This window comes from Pungitius pungitius, chromosome 3, assembly GCF_949316345.1.
Source record: "Pungitius pungitius chromosome 3, fPunPun2.1, whole genome shotgun sequence".
Taxonomy (NCBI): Eukaryota; Metazoa; Chordata; class Actinopteri; order Perciformes; family Gasterosteidae; genus Pungitius; species Pungitius pungitius.
The window spans coordinates 570035-593924 of NC_084902.1; the positions used below are offsets into that span (position 1 = coordinate 570035).

The window sequence follows — 23890 nt, forward strand, 5'->3', positions numbered from 1 at the left end:
AATTACACGTGATGTAATGTTGAAGAGAACAGAAGACGCTTCAAAATATAAAAGCAAAAGAACAGAGAATTATTACAATTAAATGCTAAACTTGATCATTTTATCCTTCACAGTTTTCCATGAACAAGTGTATAAATTCATTTTATTTTTTGGTAAATCAAACACATATTTATGAATATATAAAATAAAAAAAACAAAGCCAATATGACATCACAATGACATCATGTTTACCACAATGTTCTTATATGTGATTTCATGAGATTTCAACTTTTTGAACAACAAAACAACTGGAGGTGTTTTATTAAGACTGAACAAGTATCATATTCACAAAACGTTATCACATTGTTGATATTTAGTGACTTCAGGAGGTGTTTACCAAAACACATAATAACCTCGCTAGTTAGTGTTTACAATCTACGGTTCCAAAATAATATGAAACAAACAACTTAACGATGGAAGGAACACCCAGAGGAAGTGCAGCTTCTTCATCTGTGGTGCTTCAGTTGTAGTAGTATTTTCAGTGGTAGTATCAGCAGTAGTATCACTTCACAGCTGCTTCATACAGACTCGACAGCGGCTGATCAAACGAGCTGGAAAGTCTCCTGAGTCACTCTGAGGCTTCGGTTTACTGAAGAGAGAGAAGTCATTTATTAAATATTTCATATTCACATTTATATATAAATGTTATTGAGAATAATGTACGTATGTTACAATCTCCTGGTTCTGTGTTTGTTTAGTTCATCTCATCATGGATCATTTACCCCTGATGAGTGGCTGGTTAAACAAAGGCTGCCCCCTGCTGTTGTGTACAAGGAGGTACACAGTTGTGCACCTGATTGTTGTATGTGCGTATTTACCTGTACCTGTCCCTGCAGGTGTACCTGTATATGTTGTATTTCTTTATTTACCTGTACCCGTCCCTACAGGTGTACCTGTACATGTTGTATTTCTTCATTTACCTGTACCCGTCCCTACAGGTGTACCTGTACATGTTGTATTTCTTCATTTACCTGTACCCGTCCCTACAGGTGTACCTGAACATGTCGGTGGGGTTGAGGGCAGCCAGCCAGTAGCTGTAGGAGTCTGTGTAGTAGTTGCAGGTTCCTCTGCCGTGACACTCGATGAAAGGAATCTTCCGGAAGTTCTCCAGACAGGATCCGGGCGATGCCAGAGGCTGACCGGACCCCTCGGCCCCCACCCCTGTCTCCTAGTGACCAAGGGCATCCACAGCAATGATTAAAGGTTAATGTAACAACCAAGAGCGTTGGGAGAGAACAGTGCTAATGCTAGTGGCTATAAAACAAGTTCATTATGGACCAGATGACTTTACAAATCAGTCCCATTTATTCAACTTGACAAAAATGTAACATGTTCATCATAGAAATAATTTATATAAATACAACTCTGTTGTCACCAGGTGTTATGGGTCGTTCACCCGGCTTCTGTAGGTTTTTATTTTGAATATTTGAAATTATGGGTTTGCTTGGAAAGTCTTTGCTTACCATGACAAAGGAGTACCCAAACCAAAGGGCATCCCAGCCCGAGGGGCAGTCCGGTACCACGCTTGTCTGGCTGTGGACCGCCATCACGTTGGCTCTGGCCTCGCACACAGAACACCTTTAACACGAGAACCCAGAAAAAAAACAGAACTCACATAGGAGAATCATCTGCAGAGGGCCCAGAGGACCTTAAAGAACTAATCACTAGGAGGCGGGACAACTAGTGAGGGAGACAAGAGACAAGTAGGGTGTGTTTTTTCTAACTGAAGGTGTGGGAAAAAGCGATACAAAACCAGAAAGTGTTTTGTGGTAAGTGTAGACTGTGACACGTGGTTACGGACACACGTGAGCGTATTACCGGCTGATGTAATTCCTCAGTGAGTCCCCGGACATTAGCGGCACGCTGCTCGGCAGCGGCAGGTCGGTGGACAGCCAATAGGAGTAGTCGTTACGGGAAGCGTAGCGGCAGGTGCTGTCGGTGTTACAGAACAGGAAGGGCATGGTGGTGAAACGAGGTAGACAACTACCGAGTGAACCTGGAGATGGAGGGAAGGAAGGAGCACTTAGTTACCCAGATCTTTAGTTACTGTACATAGTTACATTGGTCCTTAGTTCCTGCAATTAGTTACCCAGGAACTTACTGTACTTACCCAGGTCTTGTCCGTGCGCCCGGTTGTTCCCGTTGATGAAGAGCAGCGAGTAGCCACTATACATCTCGGCGGATCCCGCCGGGCATTCTGGGACAAGGAGATTCTGGCTGTGTCTGGTAAACATGAAGCCGTTGGTATCCGGTGGGTAGCCGCAAGGACCCGGTCTGCCTGGAGCACCTTTAGCACCGAGTGAACCTTTCGGACCTGCGGCCCCTAGTGACACAGAGTTGTGTTCTGAGTAACGAAGGGGTCTGAAGACCGAGTGTCTATTTGTTACATTGAAAAGACGTAGGAGTTTCCAGAAAAAACACACGTTCCTACCCTTTGACCCGTCAACCCCTTGGTCACCTTGATCCCCCTTAACTCCAGGATGCCCCGCAGGTCCTCTCCTACCAGCCGGCCCTCTGACGCCCTTTAGACCTGCAGCCACCAAAAATCTAAATTCTAAATAAATCTGTTTGGACCTGAAAAACGCCTGAAAGTTGAGCCTAAAGCATCACTCGGGACTCACCTGGAGCTCCAGGATTCCCTCGGGCCCCTGGGGTTCCTTTTTCTCCTTTGAGACCCGGCGGTCCAGCTGGGCCTTGGTCTCCCAGCAGCATAACTATGGGCACGTCCTCTCCCCTCGTGCCTGCAGAGGCCAGCATTCAGTACTACAGTATATAGTACTACATTTGGTTGTCTAACCAACACACAGCACCCAGTACAGAGGCCAAACACAATTGTGTTAGTATTAGTAGTACTGAGCAGATTTGTATAATGGTACTGGGGTACCTCTCCTCCCAGGTGGCCCCGGAGATCCCGGAGAGCCAACGGAACCTGCCAGTCCCGGCTCCCCCTTGATACCTGAAACATACGAGAGGAGCAATTGAAACACAAAGATCCAATGGTGATGACTTACCAAGATCAAGAGGTTAGAATACTAGTGATCTCTCTGAGGTTTTTACCAACGGGTCCGGTGACACCTGTGGGTCCCATCTGGCCTACTGGTCCTCGAGGCCCTGGTGGTCTGTCTTCACCCTTTCAACCACAACAACTGTTTTAAATACGCTCCCTTAGAACATTACTCAATTCCTTCCGATATTCCAGCCAAAGACTATTTAGAAGACACTTTTACGATAGCAGTTTAGGATGAGTTGGATTCTGAGGTTTGAATTCATATGATTGTGCAGTAGTATCATTTGTGCAATATATTTCTGTGGTTTTATACCGGGTTGCCTGGAGGTCCCTGGTCACCAGCGGAACCAGGTGGTCCTTGGAAACCTGTTGCTCCTTTAGATCCCTTCTCTCCTTTAAAACCAGGACCCGGAGAACCAGGAGGACCCTTAAAGCCTGATTGACCTACGGTGAGAGAGACTTGTAGAGATTATTGTAGAGGAAACAGTGGAAGTCCTGATCTATTGATTTATTGAGAAACCTTCATTTTCTCTACTGACCACCGGTGGGCGACTCCTCTGCTCCCATAGACGTCTATGAGAAAACAACTCTACTTCTCTATTGATTTATTCCCTCAGTAAACATCGTAAACATGAGTTTATGGTCTCAGTCTCTAGTTTAAATTCTTCCTCAATACAACATGATGTTCATTTAGTGAATGATGGCCATTTAGGGTCAAACAGACCATAAAGCAGGGGATGCTTTAGGGCGGGGCTGCATGCTGACTGACAGATCTTTAATAGAACATAAAGCATGGTATGATCAAACTCTTAGCTGGAGAGCCTCTACCATTCAGAACTTATGATAGTTTATTTATTCTCAACGAGTCTCAGCACCTTTTCGTCCGTGTTCTCCAGGGATTCCGTTGTCGCCTTTGCTCCCCTCTATGCAGGTTCCCTCCTTGCCAACAGGACCAGGAGGACCAGGAGGTCCATGAGAACCATAACAACCGGGGTTTCCTGCGGGACCACTCGGACCAGGTGGACCACAAGCACCGGGAGGACCCTGCTCTCCGGGGTACCCTGAGGAGACCAGGGGAGGAGGGTTTGTTCTACTTCCTCTTCTTTAATTCAGCTTAAATCTAAATGTCACTCACCAGGTGGACCAGTCCTCCCACCTGGGCCCCGGAGTCCGGCTCCAGAACCTGGGGAGACGAATTAAATTAAATTCATTTAATTTATTAACGCCCAAAATCACAAATTAGAAATTTGCCTGAGAGGGCTTCACAGTCTGTATATATGTGACATCTTCTGACCCCAAACCCTCATCAGCGCAGGAAAAACTACACAAAAAAGGAAAATCCCTTCGATGGGGAAAAAGAGAGGAGGATCCCTCTCCCGGGATGGACGGACTACAATGGATGTCATGTGTACAGAATGAACAATGCAAAAGATGTACAAGACATTTAATTCCTATGACAGAAATTATTCAAATATTGTGAGTAGTAAGTCAGGTGTATGGTTGGACCACTGCAGCGACAACCACCATCTCCAGAAGCAATAATAATAACGATGACATAAAAACCAAACCAAGCCAATCAAACCCCCCTGTGATTGGATTAAGAACTGCATCTAAAACACAAACACTCCTATCCAATCAGAACAAAGTTCTCCTACCCCCCATTGCTCCCTTTTCTCCAGGAGGTCCTGGTATCCCGTCCTGTCCCTGGTTTCCTCTGGAACCAGCTGGACCAGGAACTCCAGGAGCCCCCATTGAATCTGAAAATTAGATTGGCAATTAACCCAACAAGAAAAACATTAAAACAATAGTTGTAGATGTATGAATACTGCTGGCTACCTGCACCTGTGAGGCCAACGGGTCCTGGGGGGGCATTTTTCCCCGGAGGACCCATTTCACCCTTTTCACCTTGAGTCCCAGGAGAACCTGATAAGGGCACGCAGAAAAAGAGATGCATACATTTATAGCATAGAAGCTACTGTCTCCTTCCTGCTCCGTAAATGATGCACAAACTGCGCTGAATCAGACCTCTGCATCCTGGGGCTCCAAGAGATCCTTTGGGGCCACAGGGGCCACAGGCTCCGGAGGGACCCAAGTATCCAACATCGCCTGGTTCCCCCCTAGCACCTGGTCCTCCTGAACATCCTGGGTTTCCCTGAGAGAAGGAGCCAAGAGAAGAAACATTCTTGCTTAAATTAGTCTTTAATGAGCTTTTAAATCTATAACAGTTATAAATATGTTATAGATTTATAAAACTGACAAACAGAAAAAATACAAAAAACAGAAGGTTATCAGGTAAGAGGTATAAGCATACAAGACATACATTGAATATTGAAAGATCTAGCTTAAGAAACTAATCATGTCAAATGCAACTCCATTTAACGAACACATCTAAACCAATGAAGACAAAATTGATAATGAATAACATTTGTTCAGCTGGCGCTAAAAAAACAAATGGTTAGTCACGGTTGTGTGTGTGTGTGTGTGTGTGTGTGTGTGCATGTGTGGAACCTTCGCTCCCGGAGGCCCTTTAGGCCCGGCTACGGAAGGACTTGGCTCTCCTTTAGAACCTTTGATTCCTGCTTGGCCTGGTATTCCATCTGGTCCCGGTTTCCCAGAAGGCCCAGTGCAACCTTTCTCACCCTTAAAACCTGGTCAGAAAAACCTCAAAACTTTGAGTTCCAGACACTTAAAGTTGTCCTTTCACAAGCTTCAGTGTAACTTTATGAAGTTTATTAAGCCTTTGTGTTTTTAATCTAGTGTTTGAATGAATACTTCATTAAGCAGTTGGATTAGTATAAACCCACTGAAACCTATCAACAAATAAATCAACCTCTGCAGAAATAAAGGTTATGTTTGGTTACCTGGCCTCCCCATGTCTCCCTGGTTACCATTGAGTCCACACGGACCAGGAGGACCTCTCCATCCACATATGCCTGTGTCTCCGTGTGGTCCTTAGAGACACAAACATCCATAAACTCTATAGTTAGGACTCGTGGTATCTTTCGGGAAGTTTAACAGTTTGTTCAGTTAACGTGGGTCACCTCGCACCCCGTCCTCCCCGGGTCTGCCGGTTCTGCCATCGAGGCCGTGCGGCCCCATAAAGCCACTTTCTCCTTTGCTACCGGTGAAACCAGTGGGCCCTGAAGATGACACAGGAATCAGTTAGAGAGGTAGCAGACAGGTAAGAGACACGCCTGGGGCACCTTTATCTGAAGATCAAATGGTTTCTAGGGTAAGTTGTTAGATGTTCGTCCCCTTGTTTCCCATCTTTATCTTAAGCTAAGCCAATATGCTGCTTGTGATAGAAACATGTCAGGGACCAGAGTGCTACTGCGTTGATGTAGAACAGTACCAGGGGCTCCAGGTTCTCCAGGATCTCCATAGATATTAACTTCTGTCCAGAATCCTTTTGGTCCGCGTTCTCCACGGTCCCCCGGGGGCCCCTGAGGCCCCAGGGAACCATCAAACCCGTCTGCACCCGTCTCACCTGACAGACAGAAATGTCACAGACAGTTACAGTCAGATCCAACTCATGATTGATTGATAGATTGATTGATTAAAACCTCTTGGTCCATCTCTTCCGGTCTCTCCTGGTTTCCCATCATCTCCCGGACTCCCAAGGGCCCCCGGGGGACCCGGGTCTCCTCTGGTGCCTAAGACACACAGATGTTTAGGAATGTTGGCTTTCATCTTTTCAGTTCAATCTATCAGGAGGAGGTACAGGTGTGGCCATGCCTTCTTACCTGTAATTCCCGGTTCTCCATTGGCTCCCTTAGGTCCTTTCAGTCCAATTACCCCTACTGGCCCCAGAGTCCCATCAAACCCCTGGACTCCATAAGACCCCTGAGGCCCCGGGGCCCCAAAGCCCGGCCGGCCAGGGTCCCCCTTGTTGCCCTTTAGACCCCGCATTCCTGCAAGACAATACACCTGTGTGACGGACGGAAAGGCAGGTTTTCTGGTTTGGGTTCTAGTCTCTAAATGGCACAAACAATTGGGATTTATTGATGTTTAATCAGTTGGATAAAAAAGTGGTGATAAGATTCTGTACAGAGACGCTACCTGTGAATCCGATGATGCCCGTCTGTCCCTGCTCTCCATCGGGTCCAGGAGCTCCAGGAAAACACCATCCAACAATACCCTCTGGACCAGGTAAACCATTCAGGCCGCTACGACCTGAGAGACATTCTCAGTTCACAGAATGTATTTTAGAACCTTGGGTGCATCGGATCTTGAGCGACATACCTTTGGGTCCATGATATCCAACTTGTCCCGAAGGTCCCGTAGCTCCGTCTGGTCCTTCGCGTCCAGGATCGCCTTGGGAACCCACGGAGCCGTCTTCCCCCTGGGGGCCCGACTGACCCTGCTGACCTGGAAAACCGATACCCCTGTTCCCCTGTGAGCAAAGAGACCCACACGAAACAAACCAGAGAAGGAATTAGGAACACGATGGTTCACGTGCAAGCAAACAGGTAGTCATCGGCCACGTCTGTGCCTTATTAATGTCGATACCTTCAGCTGAAGAATACACATCTAATTACCTATGTCTCATTAAGGAAATTAGAGAACTGACATTGAAAAATATCCAGCCACAAAATAAAAGTCTGAATAATAACGATAATCATAATAATAGCAATCAGAACAATTCATTTTAACTTTATTATCATCATCATCATTATATATCATCATAATTTTGATAATAATACGAACAATAATCGTAATTGAAATAATAATATTAATAACACTAATAATATTATTATTAATTATTATTATTATTACTGTTGCAATATAATTATAGCAATAATAACATTCATTATAATAGTAATAATAAAACATTTACAAAAAAATAATTTAATTCAAATGATATTGTTAATATATAATTGGATAAAGACAGGACGAGATCTACTAACTTTGAACCTTTACTTTCTTAATGGGGAGGACTTCCTGTCTGTATGAGTCCACATTACCTTTGGTCCCGGCATTCCTGGGGGCCCCGATGGCCCTGCACGTCCCTTTATACCAAAGTTTGGTACACCTGGAGTTCCAGGGGGGCCCTTGAGTCCTGAGTTGAAAAAAAACAGAATTGTTACTGATGTTAATCATCTTCTATGAACCCTTAGCCGGCTTTTTTATTCAACCCTAACCTTTGAACCCTGGAAAACCTAGAGGCCCCTGGACAGAGAACCCATTATCTCCCTTCTCTCCCTTTGGACCAATGAATCCTGAAGCACCTAGACGTCCTGTCACACCTAAAACCAAGAGAGACCAACAGGTGAGTTGCAGGGTTAACAGGTTGGGTTTCTTAGTTGTAAACTTACTTTCTTACTTTCTTGGTTGTAAACCTGAATTTCACCAACAAAAAAACAGACAGTAGAAGGACCTGTCTCACCTTCTGGTCCGGGGATTCCAGATGAACCTTTCTCTCCTTTCGGTCCTGGGTCTCCTGGAGAGGTCATGATTTCACTTGGAGAACCTTTTTCCCCTGAAAGAAATTATGGAGTTTAACTCAGGTTTCACAAAAACTCCAGGATATTTGTGGCATTGAACCATGGCAGTTGATTGGAAGAACCTGTCAATCAAACTCTTACCAAAGCCAGTTGCTAGGGAAAAGATAGAAAACATGCTTTCATCTTACAAGGCAATCTGATTGGTCCAGGGTGTGTTAGGACACAAACTATAACGGAAACTTGATGTAGGCGTAATATTTGTCCAGTTGGGAGGGGCTTGTGTTCGACTCCTGCAGCGGTCTCACCTGGATTCCCAGGATCTCCTCGAGGTCCTAGCACCCCTACGTTGCCTTTAGACCCTAGAGGTCCTGGATCCCCAATTCCAGGCGGCCCCGGCGGTCCCAGCTGACCCATCAGTCCTCTGGAACCCGTCTCACCGAAAGGCCCCATGTTGCCTTTTGGCCCCAGAGGGCTCTTTGAACAGTGATACAGAAAATATCAGCATCTTTTTAACATTGAAAAACTGAGAGTAGGTCTGGAGCACTCAGAAAAGTGGGTCAGAAAGGGGGAGGGTATCAACAAGACACACCCGTGAGCTGGGGGCGGAGCTAGTAAATCATCAGTGGGAGAAGATCAGAGAGAATGGAGCTGAAGATGCATTGAAAAAAAGTGAACAGAACAACAGCTGATCCAGGACCTGTTGGGTTCCTCCTTATTTTTCCTCAAACACACTCAGACTGACCTGGTGTCAGTTCAGACGTACAAACTAACCAACCGGCCATCTCTCTGATACTCACAGGGTTCCCTTTCTGTCCCAGAGCACCTTTTGGTCCGGTAAATCCTGGAGATCCATCTCTCCCGTCTGGACCCGGAAGTCCTGAATCCCCCCGGTCTCCCTCCTCCCCCTTCCACCCAACCCTCTGCATGATGCCAAGGTCACCGATGGGTCCCTCTGGTCCCGGGGGGCCCTGATCCCCAATGAGGCCCTGAACACAAAACCAAGGGAGGCAAACATGTGTTGGTCATTAGTCAAGAGAGGGAACAGGAGAGGGGAGGAGACAAGGGAGGTAACAAGAGAAAAGAGAATACAAGGAAAGGAGACAAGGAAGAATGAAAGGGGGGAGTAAAGAGAGCGGGTTGAGGAGCGAACGGGTCGATATATGGAAATATTTTTACAGATTACCAGGTCTTTGGGTTGGTTTACAAGGCTCACCTGTGGACCAATTGGTCCTCTAACACCTTTGACTCCTGTGTGACCTTTGGCTCCTGGAGAACCAACTAATCCTAAAAACAGAATGACATCACAGGGCAGGTTAGACATATCATTGAATCTGATGCTGGAGGAGATCTATGCTTATTATCTTCATATTTATATCTTTGAATATAAATAACAACAGAAAATTTCCCGATTAGGTCGAAGAGTCAGGTTTTGGTCTTACCTGGTGCACCGTCTTCACCTGGCACTCCTGTCTTACCTGGAGGTCCTCGGATGCTGGGACCCGGCTGACAGACCAAACACACTTGTCCCTTCTCACCTGGCCAAGAACAATCAGGAATCAGGAATCGTTTATTGCCACAATATGTCAGACATACATGCAATTTGACTTGGCAGTTGGTGCATGACGACAGACAGTACTATAATGGACAACAGACAACGTAGTTCAGGAATACAATAGATTCATTTCAACATCAAGGAGAAGTGTAGGAGGAAACGAGGAGATGAGACAAGAAAGAAGACAAAAACAGAAAACGGGAGACAAGAGAGGATAGGAGATACGAGAGGAAACAAGAGAAGAGAGGACACGCCATCAGAACCAAAGTCTCATTCTTTGTATCTGAGTGAAGCTCAGATCTGATTCAAAAGGAAACATTCATGTGATCTTTCTTTAAATCTCACCTGCCCGTCCTTCCTCCCCTCTGGTTCCTAGGAAACCCTGAGGACCTTTCACACCTTTTGCACCTGGACGACCGACCTCTCCCGGCAGGAAATCTGACGAGTAGATGGGGAATTATATCAGAAAACAATAAACCGTTCAAAAGGGAATTATTTGCCACTGGCTTCTAGTGTTTTTGTGCTAAGCTAAGCTAACTAGCTATTTGACATGATTTATCTTAACCAAGAGCTGTGAGAGTTGATAGTAACATGTTTTATGGTAACATCAGATAGTAAAAGTATGTGTTTGTGACTTACCAGATTAATGCATTTATTCATTAGTAGTTTCCTAATTAAGTTAATAATAGTCAACATTAAGTTCCTTTAACAAAGAGTAACTGTTGAATGAATTGGACCCTAAACTTGAACTCCACGACAAAGAGAGAAGACAAGAGAGGGAAAGAGACAAGAGAGGAAACATGGAGAGGAGACAAGTACATTTGTAATTGATCAATTTCTTTCTATATTTTTCTCATTTTCTTAATATAATTTTTTGTTCATCTACTATTTACTATTCATCTTGACCTTATTCTGCATTTTTTATTAGTCATTTTGTGTACCTGTGCAATAATAGTTTTTTCTGTATACATATATAATATTTAAAATTGTTCCAGTTATTAAGTATTCTTCTTTTCTTCTTATTTTTACTGGCATTTAGAACTGTTTTCATGTTGTGGAAGCTTGTCTTCTTATAGAGACGCTTGTTTTCTCCATCACCTGGTATTCCCGGTTCTCCTGGTTCTCCTTTAGCTCCACCAGCTCCCGGGGCTCCGATCTTTCCTGGGGGCCCAAAGACAAGGGGCCCCGGGCCTCCTGGGTCTCCTTTGGCTCCGGATAAGCCCGGAGGCCCTTGGGGGCCAGGTGGACCAGTTGAGGCCACGCCTCCAGAGAATAAGAGCAGTCTTCATTGTGACATCACAGTCCTATCATCACTATAACTGTGCCTGATACTTGAAACTAATAATTGTTTATTGACTGCTCTCAATCATTAATAAATAACAGGAAGTGAGAGAGAGAGGGAAGTACCTGGCTCCCCCTTGAGTCCAGGAAAACCAATGAACCCTAAAAAGAGGAGAGAAAATGAAGGTTACTGTCTGATGACAGGAGGCCTCTGGAACTGCCAGTCAGCTACTCGCAAGGCAGACTTCATCTCCGGCTTTTCTATCCAGCAGTCACTTGACTTCCTCGCCCTCACTGAGATATGGATCACACCGGACAACACATCCACCCCAGCTGCTCTCTCCTCTGCCTTCTTCTTCAGCCACACACCCAGACCCACCGGCAGTGGTGGCGGCACAGGTTTACTCATTTCACCCAAATGGATCTTTTCCCCGTACCCTATATCTCCCCCCCCAGTCTTTTGAATACCATGCTGTGACAGTTACTCATCCGGTACAATTAAACATTGTTGTCCTCTACCGTCCGCCAGGCTCTTTGGGTCATTTTCTGGAAGAACTGGACATCGTCCTGTCCAACTTCCCTGAAAATGGCCCTCAACTCATCCTTATCACCTGAAGATCAACCCCGACAAGACCGAACTACTTTTCTTCCCCGGAAAAAACTCTCCCACTCAGGACCTGACTGTTAACTTCGGCGACTTCGTGTTAACGCCCACTCAGAAAGCCAGGAACCTCGGCGTGACACTTGACTGCCAACTCTCCCTGACTGCCAACATCACAGCGACGACACGATCCTGTAGATACACGCTCTACAAAATCAGGAAAATACGACCCCTTCTCACTCAGAAGGCGGCGCAGGTACTGATTCAGGCTCTTGTCATCTCCACTGCACTCCCTTCACAGCAGAGCTTCTCCATATCAGGACTGTGTGATGTAACTTTGAGCTTCATGCACGACTGTAAGCTGTCATCGGTGAGTCGCGACCGATTTTTGCTTTTTATGATGTTCATGGTGGAGAACACTTGATCGCACAAGTAGGTGGATCCAAAGATGGACAGGACAGGTTTATCCACTGTTAGCTTACCGGGTCGGGGGCTCAAAGTAAGTCACCAGCCTGTCGGTAACAGGTGATGCACACAAGGTGCGATGCATATTTTTTTTGATCGAAATATTACATGTTTTATTTAAATGTTACAAGATCAACTAAATCATAACTATCACACTGAAAAAATATATTAATGTTTATATATATTAAAGCCTTGGAGAGCCACAACAGAGGCATGCGGGTTGCCGACCCCTGAACTAACCCATATATATATGCATATATGCCTTCTCCAAGTCCACAAAGCAGATTCCCTTCTTGGAATTCTGTGGGTTGCAGTGGCCTCTCCACTGTGATGTGAAACCCTACCAGGCTGACGTAGCTCACAGGATCACTGAGTCACTCAAACTCAAACAATTGCTTCGATATTATCTTCGATAATATCCGTCAATCATGAAAACGTATTAATATCATACAACTCAAATGTGGAAGTTTGGTTTTTAACCCTTCCTTTGTACTACCTTGTTCTCCCTGGACTCCTTTAGGTCCTTGGGGTCCGGGGACGCCGTGCTGGCCCTTCAGAAAATTGTGTCTAAAAACTAACTGATAAAAAACACACAAACAATCACATTGAACAAGACTTCTGCAAACTCTTAACCCCCCCCCAGGGCCTTTGTCCTCCCCACATGGTCTGCAAAGCTGCCAAAATAATTTTTTACAGCCAGATGGTTTCTCCATTTAAAGCCTGGTAATCTATTGATCCATTATTAATATACCATCAACTGTTTACTGTTTCATAATCAATGAATCAAGGATTCATCTATTTTCATAACATCATCAGTCGATAAGTTAACCGGATGAAGCATTATAGTTCATCATTTACCTTATTAGAGAAAAGCAGATGTCATGTCCACCATTTCCCTGTTTGTAGGTGTGCATTCTCTATGTTTCTATTAGGATGGCTATTATGTTGTTATAATCTTAAACTTAAAAATGCTAATTTGTGTCTTACCTCTCCTGGAAGACCTGAAGAACCACGTTCACCTTTATCTCCCTAAAAATATAAAAACAATATCAACACCGACGCAGTACTATGTCTTATTATTTAATACTTCATTCAAAACTCACTGTGGCTCCATTAATACCAGGAGGACCGAGGTACCCGCGATCCCCGGGGACTCCCTGCAGACACACAGATAGAGTTTGATTCAACTACCGGTAGTGATGAGTCATCATTACAAGCTTCCTACACAGGGTTAGGATTCGACCGTTGTTCATCTTAACTGAGAAGAAGGTAGAGACGCCGTCTATGTTTCTGGTAGAGATTCTGCCAATCAGCGTGTATCCATTTACATTACATCTAGCTGATGCTTTTATCCGACTAACATTACGTTTTACCACATGGCTTACATTTGGCCTGGGGAGCAATTAGGGGTCAGGTGTCTTGCTTTGACAAGAAACATGAGGCAGCCAGGATTCAAACAGCCAACCTTGCGGCTGCCAGTGCATCGCGCTACTCCATGCGCCACCCTGCCCTAAAGCATACCCTTCTATCGCACCGCATCATACACCATCGTCCCGCGTTGTATCGTACCATAGAGTATCGTATCAGTCACAGTCGTCAGCCCAGGGACGACTGGGGTTTCAAAATCAAAAACTATTTCATTCAAACGAAATATCAAAAAACACAATCAGGAAGAAACAATCAGGGACACGGCAGACCATCACACTCACAGGGGAAAATATACTCAGGACACGAGAGACGGGAAACCACAAAATATGACAGGGAAAGAATCCACACTGTGACAGTATCATACCGCAGAGTAGCATATCGTACCATACTATATTGTGCTATACTGTATTTATTTGTATCGTATCACAAATTATAACACAGGTAGATGAAATCCAGCGTTCTGATTAATTGAGAGTGAGTCACTGTGGTGCATTTCGGCCCTGCGCTGCACGTCGGGCCTGACTACACCCTTGAACTGTTACATTATTGAAGATAAAGTACCACCACTCGTACCTTATTGCTTTTATTACACGGTTAAAAGCTAAAATGTCAACTAATGGTCACGCAAAATCTAACGTATTACTTTGAGAGCTCAGTGATATGGAATGCTCAGGTCAATGTGAACAGCTATTGTACATTATTGCTGAATAATGATCAGAATGCTGGATTTTATCTACCCGTAGTATAATCAGCGATAATGTACAGTAGCTGTTCACATTGACCCGAGCGTGGTTCTGTGGCCTATCCTACAAATGATCAATTTGAGGCAATGTGAGCTTTCACAACAAGACAATTAAGGTGGACGTCATGAACGATGTCAATGAATGAGATGGTGAGGGACCCAATGCTGTTTACATGGACATTGGGGACTATTTGTCTCTAGACTGATGAAATCTGATACACAACGTTTGGTAGCTACAACTATTTTGTGCTGAAAGGCAGCTATCTACTATTTAAAAAAAGCAATAAGGTACTTGAGGCACTACTTTATCTCCAATAATGTAACTGTTCGAGGGTTTTCTAACTACACCCTCAAACTGTTACATTATTGGACAATAAAGTAAAGCCTCTCGTACCTTATTGCTTTAGTGCTCTATCGTATTGTAGTGTGTCCTATTGTATCATATTCTATTGTATCTTGGTGCATAAAGCTGATTAACGTTCCTAGTAGCTAAGCTTGTTACCTGTTGTCCCAGCTCTCCAAAGAGTCCATCCTTTCCTGGTTTACCCTATAACACCAACACCAAGCCATGAGGTTCAGGCCACAAGCACAACGATGCAATGATGTACATAACAAAAATATAATATTCAGATATAAATCCATTATTGCTTGTTCACTGATTGTGTTATTGATTAGCTCAAATGAATTCTGAATATAGATACATATAAGGAGCTCTCTCTTACTAGTGAGCCAGGATCGCCTCGCCCGCCCTTTTCTCCTTTAACCCCTAGTTTCCCTGGCACACCCTGGTGGAGAAAACAAGCGCACACATCAGCCTGACTGATGATAACACTAAAGTCAACCAGTCATAACCATTAAGAATGTGTGGACAAGACATATTTAGAATTTGGTTGTCAGACTTAGAAACAGGCTGGACTTACAGGAGGTCCTTGACAACCTTTCAATCCAATGTCACCTGGTTCTCCCTGAAAGACGACAAATACGTTAGTACAAACAGGCCGTTGAGACAGACCTGCTGGGAAAACAGACAGGCAGACAGACCTTCAGTTCTTTCGGTCCTTCGGCATACAGTTTGATTCCTTTCTGTCCAGGGATCCCTGGTGGGCCGCGATCCCCCTGAAACCAACGTGAGGATAATGAGAATGTTGGCGCACAGGTCAAAATCTTTGACTCCCCAAGAGTTAGCGTTAGCATTAGCATAATACTGCAACCAGTTAGCTCACCTTCTGTCCACTGGGACCTGGTATCACCGGACTCGGACCCTCTTGACCCTGAAACAAAAACAGAGCATCATCAGCACCGAATAAAGCAGAACATCAGTCCTAAAGACATCTGGCAGAGATTAATTATATAAGGATATTATTCACGTTTGAATAAAAACAGACCCCAAAGTCTCCAAAAGTGTTACTTTTGGATCTTCTGCAAACAAGGTACTGAGCTGTTATCAAAGGTTTGTTACTGAACAAACCGGAAGACTAATTCTGCTCTCAGAGCAGTTTGGCTTGCAATTTAATTTCTAAGTTAAATGGAAATTGCTGCATAAATATTGAGCATCAGAAACATATTGCAGCTAACCTTCTCTCCTTGTAACCCTGGAAACCCCAGAGTTCCCTAAAAAAACAACAACATAAAGTTCATAAACCGCTGATGTGAGGTGGTTGAACCATTAACGTTGGGTATCTTAAAACGTGAAGCGTACGGGAAGTCCAGGGGGTCCTGGCGGTCCTGACAGGCCCGGTTCACCTGGATCTCCACTCAAGCCCTGCAATGCAAACAGCCAATCAGTGCACACGCTCCATCAGCCAATCAGGGACAAGGCTGCCATCAATATTCTCCACTACAGCAGGCCGCGGTCATTCTATGCACCAGTTTACATTACATTACAACATTAGAGGAAACATTGTTTTAAGGGGAAATGCATGCTGGGAAACTGACATCTTCTCCGTCTCGTCCTTGTGGTCCCATTGCTCCTTTGATATCTCGAGTGAGCGGGAAGACAATGGAGTCACCCTAAAAAAAAAACGTTATAATGAGTGTTTTTAAAAAATCAAGAAATGTTAGAGCTTTTCTTTTGCTAATCAGGTTTTCATCCCTCTTCTCCAAATCATCTCTCTACCATAAATCCATGAGGTCAAAAAACTTACAAAATGAATGTTGTTCTATGACAAAAGTAAGACAAGAATACATTATCAACAATAAGTTTGACACCAGAATTCTGAAGTTCTGCAGCGTTAGCTCTCTGACTGAAGTTAGCTGCATTTGTGGTTCAATTATTAACTTTAGGGTTTTATATTAAATAGCAGCAAACTACTGAGTAACATTTTTGGTTTTAACCTGATAGTGTGAAGGTGGATAGATTTTTACCTTTGCCCCTCGTAGTCCTTGTTGACCCTGAAACACAAGCTCAGTTAGCATTCCAGGAACGGTTAGCCTAGCTTAGTCTGCGGAGGATAAGAATTAGGATGAGGAAAAGAGGCCGAACTCACCTGGAGGCCGGCGTATCCTGGATATCCGGGAAACCCTGGGGAGCCCATGTCCCCCTGGTGGAAACCAATCAATACCAGTCAGTGTTTGTGTGAGCGGAGTCAGGGCACCTGTGGCTCAGGTAGATCCTCCCACACATACTGTAACTTATCAACTTTCATGTTGTAATAGATCAGTTCAGGTCCTATTCCATTCTTTATCTACAAGCCTTATCAGCATATTTAGGTGGTGGTGGGGCTATTTTTCTACCTTTGTCCCATTGCATCCTGGGAATCCTGGTAGACCGATGTGTCCTTCGTGTCCGGGGAGTCCCTGAGGATGAACATGTTTTCATAGCATGATGAACAATTACATTAAATCACATGTCATTTACCTGACGCTTTTATCCAAAGCGACTTACATTGCATTTCTTTTTTTTGACCCATGGTTTTACATTTTTAACCATCCCACACAGTGGGAGCGGTGTGCTGCCATAAGGGAGCAGTTAGGGGTTGGGTGTCCTGCTCAGGGACACGTCCACATGGAACATGAAGCAGTCGGGGTTTGAACATTGCAGTTTTTGGCGCACAGGCTCTACTCCATGTGCTGCCGTCGCCCCAATGACAACAACAATGACCAAACGGGTTCTCTGCACGTCGGCTCTTTTATGTCTTACCGGCAGTCCTGGAGGTCCTGGAAAACCCGGTTTTCCAGGAAGACCCTGAAGAAAACAAAAATATGTTATTTTACTACCTGTACTCAGTCCTTTTAACTGCCACCAGGGATAGAATCATATTTAATCCAGGGACTCAAATAGGTTAAAAGAGGCATTGTTAATAAAAGGAAAGTCTTTATCAGTTGTTTCTACCCGTGAGCCTTTGAGTCCTGAACCTCCGGCTGATCCCAGATCACCCTGAGAGGAAAAGAAACAAAACAAAAATGAAATAAAGAAAACCAAATAAATCTGTACGTTCATAACAATAATATTCAGCTGACTGTACGTGAAGCTGTGGGTTTTTATAAAATAAGTAATACATACATACATTTTATCTAACGCACTCTTCATATCTCTACAGATTTCAGAGTGCGTCGGAGCCAGAAAAATATAGTTAAAATATATAAGAAGAAAAAAAAATGGAGTAAAAACCGCCTTCTGAATAAGTAGGTTTTGAGTATTTGAGTAACAGTCCAGTGAGGTGCTGCCCTCAAGGGGCGGGACATGGTGTGGAGCTTGGTGTTGGGGACCCGGGGGAGCGAGCTGCTTGCAGATCTGAGGGTGCAGGTGGCGGTTTGGGGAGTAAGTAGTTCTTGCAGAGAGGGAGGTGCATTTATGCATTAATGAGTGAGTAGTCAATCCGGAATGAGACAGTGTAGAGAGTGTAAAGGTGTTATGGGTCTTAACGGGTGTTATGTGCTCATATTTCAGACAGATACAACATCAACATGAGGAAAAATGACTTGTGTGTTTTCATCATGGCTGAAGATTACTTTGTATTTTCAAAATAAAACCCAGAGCAACTCTACAGTCTGTTAAAGGTAAGATAATAACAGCAATGATTGTCTCCCTCCCCATTTGATATAACTACCTTGTCCCCAGGTGGGCCCTGGTTGCCCTCGTTACCGGGGTAACCGATCACTCCAGGAAGTCCGTCGTATCCGAAGTAACCAGATTCTCCCTGATGGGGGGGAAACAGGTAGATCTGAGTAGGATCAGCTGATGAGCAGGTGAACCCAGATCCTGGGTCAGTTCACCTGTTTCCACTCAGAAGAAAGGAAACGTCAGGTGAACTCAGGTGAGTACGAGTCCTGGCTGGGGTCCAGGTGCCTTCAGGCTCGCAAAGGCACAAATGGACGTTTGATGTTCAGTAGAGAGGAACCGGTCTTTGTTCTCCTGCTGAACACACCGGAAATACAGAGCTCACACCTGGGGGGTCTCAGGTACCGACACACCTTTGACTCAAAGATGTCAAGCTCCACCAAAACAAACTGTTCTCCTCTTATTACTGGAGATTTGTTTTTTTTAATTTAGTTTTGTTCTTTAAAGTTTAGTAATTACATCTATATTTATTATTTGTCAGCTTGAAAGTTGTAATTCAGTGATAAAACAGAACCTTAAACTTATAAACTCTACTACACTCATTAATATTTATAGAGCAGAAACAAACTCCCTTACGCTCAAAATAAAATTCTGTCAACAACAAAAACCCTGCCGACCTATACTGGATCTGAGGGGACTCACAAGTCATGCTAGACCTCAATCAGACCCTCATCAGGCCCTCAAGAGACCGTAATGAGACTGTAGGCAGACCCTCATCAGACGCCCTTTCAACTCCAGGTCCAGGAAGTAATGGATGTCGTGGCAGCAGGTGACCACTGGAGGGATCCAGGGTCAGTGGGGCAGAACCAGTCAGGAAGTGGTTACCCAACGGATGCTTGGATAGATATTCTCACCTTTTGACCTTTGACCCCATCACAGTGGCAGAGAGACTTCCCGCTACAGTGACATACCTGCAGAAACAAAATTACAGAACAAATGTATGTATATGTATAATAATATATAATATATATATATATATATGTGGGAGACACACGTGGACCTCATGTCCTCGTGAAGGGGTGGGTGCAAAAAGGCAAGGAGGGAAGACGGGAGAGGCAGGTTGGGAAAGGACTCTCCCTTAGATCTCCAGGGTGGAGAAAGAAACCCTGGTAAGTTGGATCGGTCCCGGTCTGATTCCTTAAGTTTAATTTAGTTAACACGCTGGAGATAAACTAGGTTGTTTTGTTCATCACGTTGCTTCGGCGTAATCCAATCCTGTTCCAATAATGATGTAACGGCTCCAGAGCCTGTTGACACTCGTTATACCGAGGAAGGTTCGCTTGGTTGCAATCTGCATGCTCGCCCCCAGATGGCTCCAGGTTCTGTACACAAGAGGACGGCCTTTAACTGGCTGTCGGGAAACATTGATGCTTCTCGTGCGTCAGGTACAGGCGGATTCTTGTAACCCTCAAAGGGACACGCGGGGTTTTGGTTGCCGTGACGACGTGTCGGGGCGGCCTCTTGAGCCTCAGCTGTTTCTTCTTCTCTTTATTTGTCTGCATATTTGGGTGCGTTAACCCAAACAGATCGGTGACCCCTGCAGGTGTAACAGTGGAGCTCGTGTAAGATAACCAGGCAGACAGACGGGTCTGATGTCATCTTATCTCCATTCCTGTCTCACGTTGATGCCCCAACACGTCCTGCAGCAAAGCATCAGGGTCTTTGTTGAAGTCACTGTCTACAGTTCAAGCTCCTCCTAGAGACCGAATCGGAGCTGCAGACTCACACCAAGCTAAATGAATAAATATATTCCACAAAATACTACAGATACGACAATATACTTTTTTTTTTAAGTACATCATGGTTTGTATCCAAATGGGTATGTTTGTTACAATTTTAAAGGTGGGGAACGTAAAAGTTCAAAGCATGTGTATGAACATATTTACCATAAATATACAATATATCTCATATATAACTGGGCTGTGGCGGGGAGAGCAGTTTCTCTCACAAGCCAATTTAATATCGCTCTCTAACGGACTGTCTGGTGTTTTACCTTTGAGATGGTATGTCCCTCCAGAGTTGCCATAGAGGCAAATGCGAGGGGTGACGGCGGCTGCTGATGTCGGTCATTTCTGTGTCATGAGTAAACGCTCGGTCACAGCGGTGGTTCATGAACAGTGCCTTGCAAAAGTATCGACCCCCCCGTGGCGTTTTTCCGATTTTGTTGCCTTACAACTTGGAATTAAAATGAATGTTTATTTGGATTTCATGTCATGACATAAACAAAATAAATAACGGAAAAGTGGTGCGTGCATATGTATTCACCCCGTTAAGCCCTTATTAACCCTCTAGTAAGATCTGGTGCAACCAATTACCTTCAGGAGTCACGCATAAGATAAATAAAGTCCACCTGTGTGCAATCTAAGTGTCACATGATCTCAGTATATATATACACCTGTTCTGAAAGGGTCTACAGCACCACCAAGCAAGCAGCACCATGAAGGAGCTCTCCAAACAGGTCAGGGACAAGGTTGTGGAGAAGTACCGATCAGGGTTGGGTTAAAAAATATCAAAAATTCTGAACATCCCACGGAGCACCATTAAAGCCATTATTAAAAAATGGAAGGAATATGGCACCACAACAAACCTGTCAAGAGAGGGCCGCCCACCAAAACGCACGGACCAGGGAAGGAGGACATTAATCAGAGAGGCAACAAAGAGACCAAAGAAACTTCTGTCCATAGGTCCACTTTAAGGGTGGCCAGAAAAAAGCCATTGCTTAAAGAAAAAAAATAAGCAAACACGTTTGGTTTTTACCAAAAGGCATGTGGTAGACTCCCAAAACATGGAAGAAGGTACTCTGGTCGGATGAGACTAAAAATTGAGCTTTTTGGCCATCAAGGAAAACGCTTTGTCTGGTGCAAACTTCTCATCACCCCGAGAACACCATCCCCACAGTGAAGCATGTGGTGGCAGCATCGTGCTGTGGAGATGTTTGTCATCGGCAGAGACTGAGAAACTGGTCAGAATTAAAGGAATTAATAAATACAGTCCGTCTTCCAGAGATTTGAGACCTGTAGGGGCCAGGTATTTGGCGTCACTTGGAACGCCCTTTTTCCTTTGATTGATTGAGTCACGTGGTGTTGTTTGGTGTTCAACGGGGATAAAGGGGCGTATTCACTATTTGGTTTGGAAAGGGAAAGAGAGGGGGTGAGAGACGGAGTTCTATATTTTGTTGACCGCAAGATAGCATTGTAACACCTGATCATATGAAAAGTAAAATAAAAGGAAGTACACTGAACAGTTACGGCATCCGGGTGTCATTCAATCGCAGCGCGTCCTCGAATTTTCTCCTCTACTCAGCCCCTCGGCGACACCAACAAGTTACGTCGTCTACAAGACCAGTTGGAGGTTCACTTTCCAGCGACAATGACCCTACGCATACTGCTGAAGCAACACTCGAGTGCTTTAAGGGGAAACATTTAAATGTCTTGGAATGGCCGAGTCAAAGCCCAGACCTCAACCCAACTGAGGATCTGTGGTACGACTTAAAGGTTGTTGTACACCAGCGGAACTCATCCAACTCGAAGGAGCTGGAGCAGTTTGGCCTTGGAGAAAAATCCCAGTGGCTAGATGTGCCAAGCTTATAGATCCACACCCCAAGAGACCTGCAGCTGTAGCTGATGCAAAAGGTGGCTCTACAAAGTATTGAATTTGGGGGGGGGTTACAAGTTATGCATGCTCAAGTATTTATTAAAGAACTAACGCTTATTTCTTGTTTGTTTCACAATAAAACATATTTAGCATCTTCAAAGTGGTATGCACCCTCAAAAAATCTTGAATTCCAGATTGTAAGGCAACAAAAGAAGAAAAATAATATATATATATATATACTGTATATATATATATATATATATATACAGTATATATATATATATATATATATATATATATATATATATATACTGTATATATATATATATATATATGCAAGCTAGGTAGCTGCCAGAGTGTGTGTGTGTGTGTGTGTGTGTGTGTGTGTGTGTGTGTGTGTGTGTGTGTGTGTGTGTTGGGGACAGTAATAACAGCACAGTGGAACAAAGGGCTCACACAAACACACTAAAACAACCTGAGACAGGCTGCTTTTATTTCCTGTCTGACATTGTTTTATTTCACCCATAATCAGCTGACCATCACTATGACGCAATAGTACACATGTACCACTAATAAAACCGTATATACTATTTTAGTAGCAGCAGTAACTCAGACTTTGCAGAACGAATCATGCCCAACTTTGATGTCCCTCACGCACACGATTATCACGTGATGTGACTTGTAGCTTAATTAATGAATTGTAAATAAATACTAATTATCGTAGCTTTTCACAATAGAATAAAATTATTTGAATTAACCTATATTAATGTGTGTGTGTGTGTGTGTGTGTGTGTTCACGCACCCGTTCGGCGTGTCCCGGAGCCGCGGTGCTGCAGAGCATCAGAACCAGCAGCGGAACCTCCATCCGGACCGACGGACTAACAGGCTCGGCTCGGGTTGGCTCGGGTTGGCTCGGCTCGGCTGAGTCCAGGGGGGGTCCGTGCAGCTGGTCCGGCTGCGGGATGGAGAGGTGCAGGAAGACAGACAGTGCGCTGACACGGGAGTCAAACCCGTGATTCTCTGCACGGGACCTCCGACCTAACCCTTCAGAATAAAAGCTTCATGGTTCTTTGAATTGTACTTTTGATTAAAATAACAGGATACAATATATATATATATATATATATATATATATATATATATATATATATATATATATATATATATATATATATATACTTTGTACCCTGTTTTTTACATTTTAATCATTTTATATATACATAGATATATAGTGTATAAAAGTGTATATATATATACTAACCCTACTCAAATGACGTTATATATATATATATATATATATATATATATATATGAAGCTCTGTAGAGATGTAGACATAATTAATAAAAGATGATACTATCTCAAACTTAAGCTTTTTTTATACATAAAGTGAAGTGTCTCTCTACATCAGTAGATCATCAGGATCTGCAGAGAGTCTTTAAACAAAATCAACCGTATCAGAACCGCCCGAAGATGTCATCACTCATTGTCTTTTTTTACTGGTGTTTCCGTCTCACTTGTGAAGTTAATCTCTATGTAGACATAGTACTGCCTATTCCCGTGCTGTATTTCGTCTATATGAATATATGTCATTATATATGTACTGTATATTTATATATATATGCATTCAGTTAAACATATGTAAATACACCACTGGTGGGTCCTCAGGGTTAGCTACG

General features: G+C 44.0%; 1 protein-coding gene across 1 annotated transcript; it reads right to left on the reverse strand.

The window, feature by feature from the left end:
- Positions 1-340: 340 nt before the first annotated feature.
- col4a3 (collagen, type IV, alpha 3) lies at positions 341-23167 on the reverse strand. Its single transcript, XM_062561623.1, has 51 exons — positions 23016-23167; positions 19474-19530; positions 18609-18698; positions 17891-17935; positions 17699-17743; positions 17293-17355; positions 17046-17099; positions 16924-16950; positions 16495-16569; positions 16259-16321; positions 16135-16170; positions 15783-15830; positions 15601-15675; positions 15480-15524; positions 15282-15344; positions 15062-15106; positions 13493-13546; positions 13377-13418; positions 12886-12967; positions 11450-11485; positions 11141-11325; positions 9930-10125; positions 9704-9774; positions 9288-9476; positions 8796-8964; positions 8433-8525; positions 8188-8292; positions 8011-8105; positions 7289-7439; positions 7106-7219; positions 6790-6957; positions 6610-6699; positions 6399-6533; positions 6088-6186; positions 5908-5997; positions 5555-5694; positions 5072-5198; positions 4883-4969; positions 4702-4803; positions 4182-4229; positions 3922-4107; positions 3360-3490; positions 3097-3169; positions 2924-2995; positions 2661-2780; positions 2471-2569; positions 2150-2362; positions 1858-2035; positions 1503-1617; positions 1035-1207; positions 341-628 (listed from the first exon to the last, which is right to left on the reverse strand). The coding sequence occupies exons 1-51, from the start codon at positions 23076-23078 to the stop codon at positions 547-549; spliced, it is 5004 nt and encodes a 1667-aa protein (XP_062417607.1). The 5' UTR covers positions 23079-23167; the 3' UTR covers positions 341-546.
- Between the last annotated feature and the right edge of the window lie 723 nt (positions 23168-23890).

Bases quoted from the DNA above. Each gene is read 5' to 3' on its own strand.
- col4a3 (XM_062561623.1), bottom strand. From the start codon at position 23,078: ATGGAGGTTCCGCTGCTGGTTCTGATGCTCTGCAGCACCGCGGCTCCG. The intron at 6,187-6,398 runs GTACTGTTCTAC...TGTCATCTTCAG, and splicing joins TGGAGAACCTGGAGCCCCTG to GGCCCACTGGTTTCACCGGT. The intron at 5,695-5,907 runs GTAACCAAACAT...TTTTCTGACCAG, and splicing joins GGGAGACATGGGGAGGCCAG to GTTTTAAGGGTGAGAAAGGT.